This window comes from Hemitrygon akajei, chromosome 6 (genome assembly GCF_048418815.1).
Source record: "Hemitrygon akajei chromosome 6, sHemAka1.3, whole genome shotgun sequence".
NCBI classification, from domain to species: Eukaryota; Metazoa; Chordata; class Chondrichthyes; order Myliobatiformes; family Dasyatidae; genus Hemitrygon; species Hemitrygon akajei.
Window position 1 is genome coordinate 95,386,178 of NC_133129.1, and position 13,578 is coordinate 95,399,755.

Here is a 13,578-nt window from a genome sequence, read left to right on the forward strand (position 1 = left end):
CTACCGGTATCTATATTCACATATCTGTCTAACGTCCTCCTAAGCACCAGGTTGAATGTATGCAGCCTATTCAGATTCCCACTGTTCTCTGTGCAGAAGAAAATCTACCTCTGACATCTCCCCTAAACTTTCCTCCACTCACCTTAAATACAAGTCCTCTAGTATTTGACCTTTCTGTCCTGGGAGAAAGATTCTGATTTTATTTCTGCCTCTCATAATTTAAAAACTTCGATCAGGTCTCCACTTAGCCAGGAAAAGCAACCCAAAATGGATTCTAAACATTTGTAAACACAAGATTGTATAGATGATGGAAATGTTTACCCCTCTTCTTTGATCCCTCACTCTGGCTCCCCTCTTACCTCTTCTCATCTCCCTGTTACTCCCCCACTCCCACTTCCAGTGTCCATCTTCCATCCCTTTCTCCCATGGTGCACTCTCCTCTCCAGTCAGATTCCATCTTTAGCCTTTTACCTTTTCCACCTATCACCTTCCAGCTTCTTACTTCATCCTTCCCTCCCCCACACACCCGGCTTCACCTATCACCTTCTAGTTTGTACTACTTCCCCTCCCACTACCTTCTTATTCTAATATTTTCCCCCTTCTTTTCCAGTCTTGATGAAGGGTCTTGGCCTAAAACATGGGCTCTTTATTCCTCTCCATAGATGCTGCTTGACCTGCTGAGTTCCTCCAGCTTTTTGGTGTGTTGCTCCAAACATTCATCATCCTTTCCCTAATGAAACACTTCATCTTTTCATGGGTCTTTTTACCTGTGACGTGCTTCCAAGAGAACCACAACTTTGTCGTGGTTTGGAGGATTGTGTGCCTCAGTGACCCAGACAGCCATGTTGGCTGGACTCAGAGCCTTGTGCATTGGCTCGTGGTAAAATCACCCATGCCAAATAGGCCAAAGGCCAGACCAAGACTGGTCCATTGGTCCTCCAGGTTTGGGGATTCAGTTCAGGGCTAACATCCCCGACTGGTCAAAACATTTTGTTACAGAAACAACAATGAAGAATCCTTCGATATCTGAGTGTGATGGTATTCACAAGTCTCCATTCAGGACTTGCATGACTGACAGTAGTGAAAACCACGAGGAAGCTCAGGAAGGAAACTCTGCACACCACCAAGACCAAGACTAAAATTGGCTTTTGGAATGTACAAACCATGTACCCAAGCTGTCATCATTCCACACCATGAGCCTTCAAACACGGGACACCAAAAACAACTTGGCTCCATACCATAGAGGCTGAAATGAGGACCGTAAACCACACCTGGGGCACAATAGAAAAGATGGCCAAAGACAGACAAAGATGGAGGATCTTCATGGCTGTTTGCAACACCGACAGACAGTAACTAACTAACTCACCTGTGACGTGACTTCTGGTTACAAGCACCTCAGCCAAAGAGGAGATCCCTGTTGGACCTGTGCAGCAAGTGTGCCCTTTTGTATGCAAACTAGACTCCCCACCATCGGTAGTAATTACAGGAGATGTTTGTTTACTGAGGCTCATCAATGTTTCTCAATCTGTCACTGTTTTATATAAAAAACTACTCTGTAGTTTTGTACATCAAAGTGTAAATCTCATCCCTCTTTTAGCATCAAATGTGGTCTACCATGTTTCAGTCACTTCACAGAAGTCCACAGACCTTTGAAGTCTCTTTGCATTCTCTTCCCTACTCTCACCTCGTGTCACCGAGTTTCAAAGTTCTACCACTTGCAAATAAAAACAAGTGTTGCTCATTTTAAATCATACAACAGCAAGGTTTGGGTCACACATTTCGCTAACTCTCTCACTCTCTCTATCTCTCTCACTCTCTCTATCTCTCTCCATCTCTGTCTCTCTATCTCTAACTCCTTACATCTATCTCTTTATCTCTATCTTTCTATCTCTTACTCTATATCTCTACCTCTCTTTCTCTCTCTATCTCTCGTTTTCTAAAGGCAAGTGACTACAAATGCTGGAAATCCAAAATCAAGACAGCAAGTGCTGAAAATACTCTGCAGATTCGGCAGTGTCTGTAGCGAGAGGAGTGGAGCTAGTATAGAGACACAAACAAGACTGCAGATGCTGGAAGTCTCAATCAACCCGTACAAAAAGCTGCAAGAACTCAGTGGGTCAGCCTTTTGTTTCAGGCCGAGATCCTTCATCAGGGCATCTGATCTGACTTCATCCTAATGAAGGGTCTCAGCCTGAAGCATCAGTGGTTTAGTTTCCTCCATAGATCCTGCCATTTTTTTCCAGGGCAGGGAGATTGTGGTTATGAGGATTGTTGTTGCCTATGTGCCTTGTCGTATGACGTGGGCAAGCACAGCCTTTCCACGACCACGATTGTTCGTGGCAAATTTTTCTGCAGAAGTGGTTTCTTCTGGGCAGTGTCTTTACATGACGGGTGACCCCAGCCACAATCTTTAGAGATTGTCTGCCTGGGGTCAGTGGTCATGTAACCAGGGCCTGTGATACGAGCATCCACCACCTACTCCCATGGCTTCACGTGACCCTGATTGGGAAGGGGGGGTTGGGGAGGCTAAGCAGATGCTACACCTTGAGAATGGGTGATCCCAACCATCATCAACACTCTTCAGAGATTGTCTGTCTGGAGTTAGTGATATGCACCGACTGCTCGTTCGACCGTCCACCCCCTGATGATGAGAGAGACACTCAAAGGTGAAAGAACATACAGCAGTGGAACTGGTCCCTCGGCCCATCATGCTATGCCAAGCTAATTAAGCAAGTGATTCCCAATTAAACTAAATCCCTTCTACCATTCTAAGATATAAATGGTCCATATCTTTCCGTTCTCTGCATATTCGCGTGCCTATCTGAAAGCCCCTTAAATGCCACGATGGTATCTGCCTCCACCACCTCCTCAGCTCCAATTCATGCACCTTGCACTCTTTGTGGAAAAAAAACTTGCCCCCCCACACACACGTACTCACATACCCTTTAAACTACCACCTCTCACCTTAACTCCAGCATTTGGCATTTCTACCCTGGCGATATAGACTTCAACTGTCTACAAGCCTCATAATTATATAATGTTTTCAGACCAGATTCTTCCCTCCTCCCCCACCATCAGATTTCACCCATTCACACACTAACACCACCTCAGTATTTTTCAAAGTTCAAAGAAAGTTTATTAACGAAGTACATATATGTCCCCATATACATCCCTGAGATTCATTTTCTTGCAGGCATACTCAGTAAATACAAGAAACACAATGGATCAATGAAAGACTGTCCCCAACAACAAAAGTTCAAAAGACGACAACAAAAAGGGAAATAAATAAACAAGCTAAAAATATGAACGTGACATGAAGATTCTTACCAACATGTTGATAAGAATCAGATGTTGGTAAGGCCTCAGACAGTTAGGTTGAGCGTGATGCATCAAGTTCATCAGTCACTGAAAGTAAGCATGCAGGTACAGCAGGCAGTGAAGAAAGCTAATGGCATGTTGGCCTTCACAGCAAGAGGAATTGAGTATAGGAGTAAAGAGGTCCTTCTGCAGTTGTACAGGGCCCTGGTGAGACCCCACCTGGAGTATTGTGTGTAGTTTTGGTCTCCAAATTTGAGGAAGGACATTCTTGCTATTGAGAGAGTGCAGCGTAGGTTCATGAGGTTGATTCCCGGGATGGCGGGACTGTCATATGTTGAAAGATTGGAGCGACCGGACTTGTATACACTGGAATTTAGAAGGATGAGAGGGGATCTGATTGAAACATATAAGATTATTAAGGGATTGGACACATTAGAGGCAGGAAACATGCTCCCGATGTCCAGAACCAGAGGCCACAGTTTAAGAATAAGGGGTAGGCCATTCAGAACAAAGTTCAGGAAAAACCTTTTCACCCAGAGAGTTGTGGATCTATGGAATGTTCTGCCTCAGAAGGCAGTGGAGGCCAATTCTCTGGATGCTTTCAAGAAAGAGTTAGATAGAGCTCTTAAAGATAGCGGAGTCAAGGGATATGAGGAGAAGGCAGGAACGGGGTACTGATTGTAGCTGATCAGCCGTGATCACATTGAATGGCAGTGCTGGCTCGAAGGGCCAAATGGCCTACTCCTGCACCTATTGTCTACTGTCTATTGATTGGAGAGGGTGAATACCGGACCAAAAGCACGCATACAGAATAAGGTCGATGAACGCAGCACGGCTGCAGATTGGCAAGTATGATGTTGTAGGCATCACAGAATCATAGCTGAAAGATTATACCTGGGGGCTTAATGTCCAAGGGTACACGCTGTATTGAAAGGACAGGCAAGAGGCATTGCTCTGTTAGTGAAAAAAGGAATTCAGATTATTAGAAAGCAGTGACATAGGGTTGGATGGTGTTGAATCTTTATGGATAGAGCTAAGGAACTGCAAGGGTAAAAATACCCTGATGGGAATTGTATACAGACCCCAACAGGAGCTCCTTACTCCTCCTTTGGTAGAAACGTATCTCCACCACGCCACCCGACCCCTATTTATACCCCTCATGATTCTGTATCCCTCTATCAAATCTCCTCTCATTCTGCTACATTCTAGGGAATAAAGTTCCAACCTCTTCAAGTTTTTCCCTATAACTCAGATCCTCAAGTCTAGGCAACATCCTTGCAAATGTTGGAAATCCAATACAACACACAAAAAGAATATAGGGGGGTTAAATAGGCTGGGCAGCAAATGACCTTCGGGATTTAGGAGGAGTCTCGGCCCGGAACGTCGACTGCTTATTCCTCACCATAGATGCTGCCTGACCTGCAGAGTTCCTCCGGCATTTTGTGTTCTTGTTATCGTTGTGAATCCCCTTAGGCTCAGAAGCAAAATGTCATGCTCCCGAGCGAAGCCGATTGAAGTTTGGGGAGTGAAGCCGCTGTGCACTGACCAAGAGGTCGTTGTTCTCTCTCTCTTTACTGTTTCTAAGTGGAATGCACTGTAAATATCAAAGTAAAGGGTAAAGTACCTCAGCAAAGAGCTGAACCTTTACTCGGCTACCTCGGTTACGTAAAACAGGCATGTGGTAAGTTAGAAGGAAACACTTCTTTTAAAACGCTTCAATCGGCTTTATTGTATAATAAATCTGTATATGAAGAAAATGGTTATTATGATGCAGTCAACGAACTTGAACTGACTGCTTTTTGCGGCAGACTTTAGTTGTTTAACTTACCTACAGCACAGAGGCGGATGTGGAGAGAGATCCTGACACAGACCGTAACACAACCTCTCACTCTCTTACAGACCGTAACACAACCTCTCACTCTGTCTCTCTCCACACCCCCACACACACACAACCTCTCTCTCTCTCTCTCTCTCTCTCTCTCTCTCTCTCTCTCTCTCTCTCTCTCTCTCACACACACACACACACACACACACAGACCGTAACACAACCTCTCTCTCTCTCTCTCACACAGACCGTAACACAACCTCTCACTCTGTCTCTCTCCACACCACCCACACACACACAACCTCTCTCTCTCCCTCACAGACCGTAACACAACCTCTCACTCTGTCTCTCTCCACACCCCCCACACACACAACCTCTCTCTCTCTCTCACAGACCGTAACACAACCTCTCACTCTGTCTCTCTCCACCCCCCCACACACACAACCTCTCTCTCTCTCTCACAGACCGTAACACAACCTCTCACTCTGTCTCTCTCCACCCCCCACACACACAACCTCTCTCTCTCTCTCACAGACCGTAACACAACCTCTCACTCTGTCTCTCTCCACCCCCCACACACACAACCTCTCTCTCTCTCTCTCACAGACCGTAACACAACCTCTCACTCTGTCTCTCTCCACACCCCACACACACAACCTCTCTCTCTCTCACACAGACCGTAACACAACCTCTCACTCTGTCTCTCTCCACACCCCCCACACACACAACCTCTCTCTCTCTCTCACAGACCGTAACACAACCTCTCACTCTGTCTCTCTCCACCCCCCACACACACAACCTCTCTCTCTCTCTCACACACAGACCGTAACACAACCTCTCACTCTCTCTCTCCACACCCCCTCCCACACACACAACCTCTCTCTCTCTCACACAGACCGTAACACAACCTCTCACTCTGTCTCTCTCCACCCCCCCCACACACAACCTCTCTCTCTCTCACACAGACCGTAACACAACCTCTCACTCTGTCTCTCTCCACCCCCCACACACACAACCTCTCTCTCTCTCTCTCACACAGACCGTAACACAACCTCTCACTCTGTCTCTCTCCACACCCCCCACACACACAACCTCTCTCTCTCTCTCACAGACCGTAACACAACCTCTCACTCTGTCTCTCTCCCCCCCCCCACACACACACAACCTCTCTCTCTCTCACACAGACCGTAACACAACCTCTCACTCTGTCTCTCTCCACACCCCCCCCACACACACAACCTCTCTCTCTCTCTCACAGACCGTAACACAACCTCTCACTCTGTCTCTCTCCACCCCCCACACACACACAACCTCTCTCTCTCTCACACAGACCGTAACACAACCTCTCACTCAGTCTCTCTCCACCCCCACACACACAACCTCTCTCTCTCTCTCTCTCTCTCTCACAGACCGTAACACAACCTCTTACTCTGTCTCTCTCCACACCCCCCCCCCACACACACAACCTCTCTCTCTCTCACACAGACCGTAACACAACCTCTCACTCTGTCTCTCTCCACCCCCCACACACACACAACCTCTCTCTCTCTCTCTCTCTCTCTCTCTCTCTCTCTCTCTCACACACACAGACCGTAACACAACCTCTCACTCAGTCTCTCTCCACCCCCACACACACACAACCTCTCTCTCTCTCACAGACCGTAACACAACCTCTCACTCAGTCTCTCTCCACCCCCACACACACACAACCTCTCTCTCTCTCTCTCACACAGACCGTAACACAACCTCTCACTCTGTCTCTCTCCACCCTCCACACACACACAACCTCACTCTCTCTCACACAGACCGTAACACAACCTCTCAGTCTGTCTCTCTCCACACCCCCCACACACACACAACCTCTCTCTCTCTCACACAGACTGTAACACAACCTCTCAGTCTGTCTCTCTCCACCCCCCACACACACACAACCGCTCTCTCTCTCACACAGACCGTAACACAACCTCTCAGTCTGTCTCTCTCCACACCCCCCACACACACAACCTCTCTCTCTCTCACACAGACCATAACACAACCTCTCAGTCTGTCTCTCTCCACACCCCCCCACACACACAACCTCTCTCTCTCTCTCACAGACCGTAACACAACCTCTCACTCTGTCTCTCTCCACACCCCCCACACACACAACCTCTCTCTCTCTCACACAGACCGTAACACAACCTCTCAGTCTGTCTCTCTCCACACCCCACACACACACAACCTCTCTCTCTCTCACACAGACCGTAACACAACCTCTCACTCAGTCTCTCTCCACCCCCACACACACACAACCTCTCTCTCTCTCACAGACCGTAACACAACCTCTCACTCAGTCTCTCTCCACCCCCACACACACACAACCTCTCTCTCTCTCTCTCACACAGACCGTAACACAACCTCTCACTCTGTCTCTCTCCACCCTCCACACACACACAACCTCACTCTCTCTCACACAGACCGTAACACAACCTCTCAGTCTGTCTCTCTCCACACCCCCCACACACACACAACCTCTCTCTCTCTCACACAGACTGTAACACAACCTCTCAGTCTGTCTCTCTCCACCCCCCACACACACACAACCGCTCTCTCTCTCACACAGACCGTAACACAACCTCTCAGTCTGTCTCTCTCCACACCCCCCACACACACAACCTCTCTCTCTCTCACACAGACCATAACACAACCTCTCAGTCTGTCTCTCTCCACACCCCCCCACACACACAACCTCTCTCTCTCTCTCACAGACCGTAACACAACCTCTCACTCTGTCTCTCTCCACACCCCCCACACACACAACCTCTCTCTCTCTCACACAGACCGTAACACAACCTCTCACTCTGTCTCTCTCCACACCCCCCACACACACACACAACCTCTCTCTCTCTCTCACAGACCGTAACACAACCTCTCAGTCTGTCTCTCTCCACACCCCCCACACACACAACCTCTCTCTCTCTCTCACAGACCGTAACACAACCTCTCACTCTGTCTCTCTCCACACCCCCCACACACACAACCTCTCTCTCTCTCTCACAGACCGTAACACAACCTCTCACTCTGTCTCTCTCCACACCCCACACACACACAACCTCTCTCTCTCTCTCTCACAGACCGTAACACAACCTCTCACTCTGTCTCTCTCCACGCCCCCCACACACACACAACCTCTCTCTCTCTCACACACACAGACCGTAACACAACCTCTCACTCTGTCTCTCTCCACCCCCCCCACACACACACAACCTCTCTCTCTCTCTCACACAGACCGTAACACAACCTCTCACTCTGTCTCTCTCCACACCCCACACACACACAACCTCTCTCTCTCTCTCTCTCACACAGACCGTAACACAACCTCTCACTCTGTCTCTCTCCACCCTCCCCCACACACACACAACCTCTCTCTCTCTCACACAGACCGTAACACAACCTCTCAGTCTGTCTCTCTCCACACCCCCCCCCCACACACACAACCTCTCTCTCTCTCTCACACAGACCGTAACACAACCTCTCAATCTGTCTCTCTCCACACCCCCCCCCACACACACAACCTCTCTCTCTCTCTCACACAGACCGTAACACAACCTCTTACTCTGTCTCTCTCCACCCCCCCACACACACACACAACCTCTCTCTCTCTCTCACACAGACCGTAACACAACCTCTTACTCTGTCTCTCTCCACCCCCCACACACACAACCTCTCTCTCTCTCTCTCTCACACAGACCGTAACACAACCTCTCAGTCTGTCTCTCTCCACACCCCCCACACACACACAACCTCTCTCTCTCTCACACAGACCGTAACACAACCTCTCACTCTGTCTCTCTCCACCCCACACACACACACACACACACACAACCTCTCTCTCTCACACACAGACCGTAACACAACCTCTCAGTCTGTCTCTCTCCACGCCCCCCACACACACACACACAACCTCTCTCTCTCTCACACAGACCGTAACACAACCTCTCACTTTGTCTCTCTCCACAACCCCCCACACACACAACCTCTCTCTCTCTCACACAGACCGTAACACAACCTCTCAGTCTGTCTCTCTCCACGCCCCCCACACACACACACACCCTCTTTCTCTCTCTCTCTCTCTCTCACACAGACCGTAACACAACCTCTCACTCTGTCTCTCTCCACACCCCACACACACACAACCTCTCTCTCTCTCACACAGACCGTAACACAACCTCTCACTCTGTCTCTCTCCACACCCCACACACACACAACCTCTCTCTCTCTCACACAGACTGTAACACAACCTCTCACTCTGTCTCTCTCCACACCCCCCCCACACACACAACCTCTCTCTCTCTCACACAGACCGTAACACAACCTCTCACTCTGTCTCTCTCCACCCCCCACACACACACAACCTCTCTCTCTCTCACACACACAGACCGTAACACAACCTCTCAGTCTGTCTCTCTCCACACCCCACACACACACAACCTCTCTCTCTCTCTCACAGACCGTAACACAACCTCTCAGTCTGTCTCTCTCCACACCCCCCACACACACACAACCTCTCTCTCTCTCTCACACAGACCGTAACACAACCTCTCACTCTGTCTCTCTCCACACCCCCCACACACACACAACCTCTCTCTCTCTCTCACAGACCGTAACACAACCTCTCAGTCTGTCTCTCTCCACACCCCCCACACACACACAACCTCTCTCTCTCTCTCACACAGACCGTAACACAACCTCTCACTCTGTCTCTCTCCACACCCCCCACACACACACAACCTCTCTCTCTCACACAGACCGTAACACAACCTCTCACTCTGTCTCTCTCCACACCCCCCCCACACACACAACCTCTCTCTCTCTCTCACAGACCGTAACACAACCTCTCACTCTGTCTCTCTCCACCCCCCACACACACACAAAACCTCTCTCTCTCTCTCACAGACCGTAACACAACCTCTCACTCTGTCTCTCTCCACCCCCCCCCACACACACACAACCTCTCTCTCTCTCACACACAGACCGTAACACAACCTCTCAGTCTGTCTCTCTCCACACCCCCCACACACACACAACCTCTCTCTCTCTCACACAGACCGTAACACAACCTCTCACTCTGTCTCTCTCCACCCCCCACACACACACAACCTCTCTCTCTCTCTCTCACACAGACCATACACAACTTCTCAGTCTCTTTCCCTCACTCTCTCCCCCCACACAAATACACACACACCAACACAAACTCCCTCTCTCTCTCTCACACACACCCTGTAACACAACCCCTCTCTCTCCTCTCTCTTACACACAGACTGTAACACAACCTAACATACACAAATACACACACAGTAACACAGCCTGTTTCACATGCACAGACCATAACACAACATCCCTCTCTCACGCACACACACAAACAGACAAAGCCTGTAACACAACCTCTCTCTCACATACACATACCCAGACTGTAACACACCTCTGTTGTCCCTCTCTCTCATACACACACATGCACAGAGAGTAACACAACTTCACACTGTAACACAAACACCCAAAGGACAATACACAACCTCACACAGACATGTAAATACAGAGACGGTAGTACAACCTCTCTGCCTCACACACACACACACACACACATGCAGACTGTAGCACCTCTCTCTCTCACACACAGACTCTAAAACAAATCTGTCTATCCCTCTCACACACACACACATACAGTGTATAACACAATCTCTCTCTCTCACACACACATGCAGAGTATAATAGAACCTCTCTATCTCTCTCCCACACACACACACACACACACACACACACACACACACACACACACACACACACACACACACACACACACACACACAGCAACACAGACTGTTCTCTGCCCCTCTCACACACACACAGAGAATGCAGAACAGCCTCTTCTCTCTCTTACACACACACAGAGTGCAAAACCCTCTACTCCCATGCACACACACACAGACAGCAACACACCTCCTGCTCACTCTCTCTCTCTGTCTCACACTCAGAGACAGCAACACAGCCTCTTCATTCTCAAACACACACACGTTGAGTGGAACAACATCTTCGCTCTCTCTCTCCCTCTCTCTCTGCCCATCCCCCACACACACAAGATGCAGAACAGCCTCTTCTCTCTCTTACACACACACACAGAGTGCACCCGGCTCTCCTCTCTCTCTCTGCCTCTCTTTCACACACATAGAGACTGCAAAGCCCTCTTCTCCCACACACACACACACACAGCAACACAGCTCCTGCTCTCTCTCTCTCTCACACACACACACACACACACACACACACACACACACACACACACACACACACACACACACACACACACACACACACACACGGCAACACAGCTCCTGCTCTCTCTCTCACACACACACAGACTACAATGCAGCCTCTTTATCTCACTCTCTCTCTCACTCACACACAGAGACAGCAACACAGCCTCTTCACTCTCAAACACACACACACGTAGAGAGCAACAGCCTCTCTCTCTCTTACACACACACACACACACACACACAGAGTGCAACCGGCTCTCCTCTCTCTCTCTCTCTGCCTCTCTTTCACACGCATGGAGACTGCAAAGCCCTCTTCTCCCACACACACACACACACACACACACACACACACACACACACACACACACACACACACACACACACACGCACACACACACAGCAACACAGCTCCTGCTCTCTCTCTCTCTCACACACAGACTACAATACATCCTCTTTATCTCCCTCTCTCTCTCTCTCTCTCACACACAGACTACAATACATCCTCTTTATCTCCCTCTCTCTCTCTCTCACACACACACACAGAGACAGCAACACAGCCTCTTCACTCTCAAATACACACATGTAGAGTGGAACAACATCTTCGCTCTCTCTCTGCCCCTCCCACACACACACAAGATGCAGAACAGCCTCATCTCTCTCTCTTACACACACACACACAGAGTGCAACAGGCTCTCCTCTCTCTCTCTGCCTCTCTTTCACACACATGGAGACTGCAAAGCCCTCTTCTCCCACACACACACACACACACACACACACAAGATGCAGAACAGCCTCTTCTTTCTCTCTTACACACACACACAGTGCAACAGGCTCTCCTCTCTCTCTCTGCCTCTCTTTCACACACATGGAGACTGCAAAGCCCTCTTCTCCCACACACACACACACACACACACAGCAACACAGCTCCTGCTCTCTCTCTCTCTCACACACTCAGAGACCACAACATGACCTCTGTCCTCCTTCCTTCTCTCTCTCTATCTGTCACACACAAACACACACACACTGCAACACAGCTCCTGCTCTCTCTCTCACACAGACTACAATACATCCTCTTTATCTCCCTCTCTCTCTCTGTCTCACACACAGAGACAGCAACACAGCCTCTTCACTCTCAAACACACACACGTAGAGAGCAAAGCCTCTCTCTCTCTCTCTCTCTCTCTCTCTCTCACACACACACACACACACAGCAACACAGCTCCTGCTCTCTCTCTCTCTCACACACACAGAGACCACAACATGACCTCTGTCCTCCTTCTTTCTCTCTCTCTCTCTCTCACACACACACACACACACACACACACTCACTCACTCACACCCACACACACACACAGCAACACAGCTCCTGCTCTATCTCTCTCTCTCACACACACACACACTCACACACACACACACACACACACACACACACACACACACACACACACACACACACACACACACACACACACACACACACACACACACAGCAACACAGCTCCTGCTCTCTCTCTCTCTCTCTCACTCAGAGACAGCAACACAGCCTCTTCACTCTCAAACACACACACGTAGAGTGCAACAGCCTCTTCTCTCTCTCTCTCATGCGTGCGCGCACACACACAGGCACACAGACACACACACACATGCACACACATACTGCAACACAGCTCTGCTCGCTCTCTCTCTCACACGCAGACTACAATACAGCCTCTTTATCTCCCTCTCTCTCTGTCTCACACTCAGAGACAGCAACACAGCCTCTTCACTCTCAAACACACTCACGTAGAGTGCAACAGCCTCTTCTCTCTCTCACACACACGCAAACTACAATACATCCTCTTTATCTCCCTCTCTCTCTCGCTCTCACACACACTCAGAGACCACAACATGACCACAGTCCTCCTTCTTTCTCTCTCTCTCTCTCTCTCTCTCTCTCTCACACACACACACACACACACACACACACACACACACACACTCACACACACACACACACACACACACACACACACACACACACTCACACACAGCAACACAGCTGCTGCTCTCTCTCTCACACACTGAAGATGCTGAAGATGTTCTATAGGTCAGTTGTGGAGAGCGCCCTCTTCTTTGTGGTGGCGTGTTGGGGAGGAAGCATT

At 49.3% G+C, this 13,578-nt stretch overlaps 1 protein-coding gene across 1 annotated transcript in view; it reads left to right on the forward strand.

The window, feature by feature from the left end:
- Positions 1-4,878: 4,878 nt before the first annotated feature.
- The window catches only part of LOC140729814 (complement C1s subcomponent-like), a 93,577-nt gene continuing 84,877 nt past the window's right edge, over positions 4,879-13,578 (forward strand). The window contains exon 1 of the mRNA XM_073050026.1: positions 4,879-4,999. Coding sequence (XP_072906127.1) covers positions 4,995-4,999 — 5 coding nt within the window. The 5' untranslated portion in view covers positions 4,879-4,994. The remainder of the gene's footprint in view (positions 5,000-13,578) is intronic.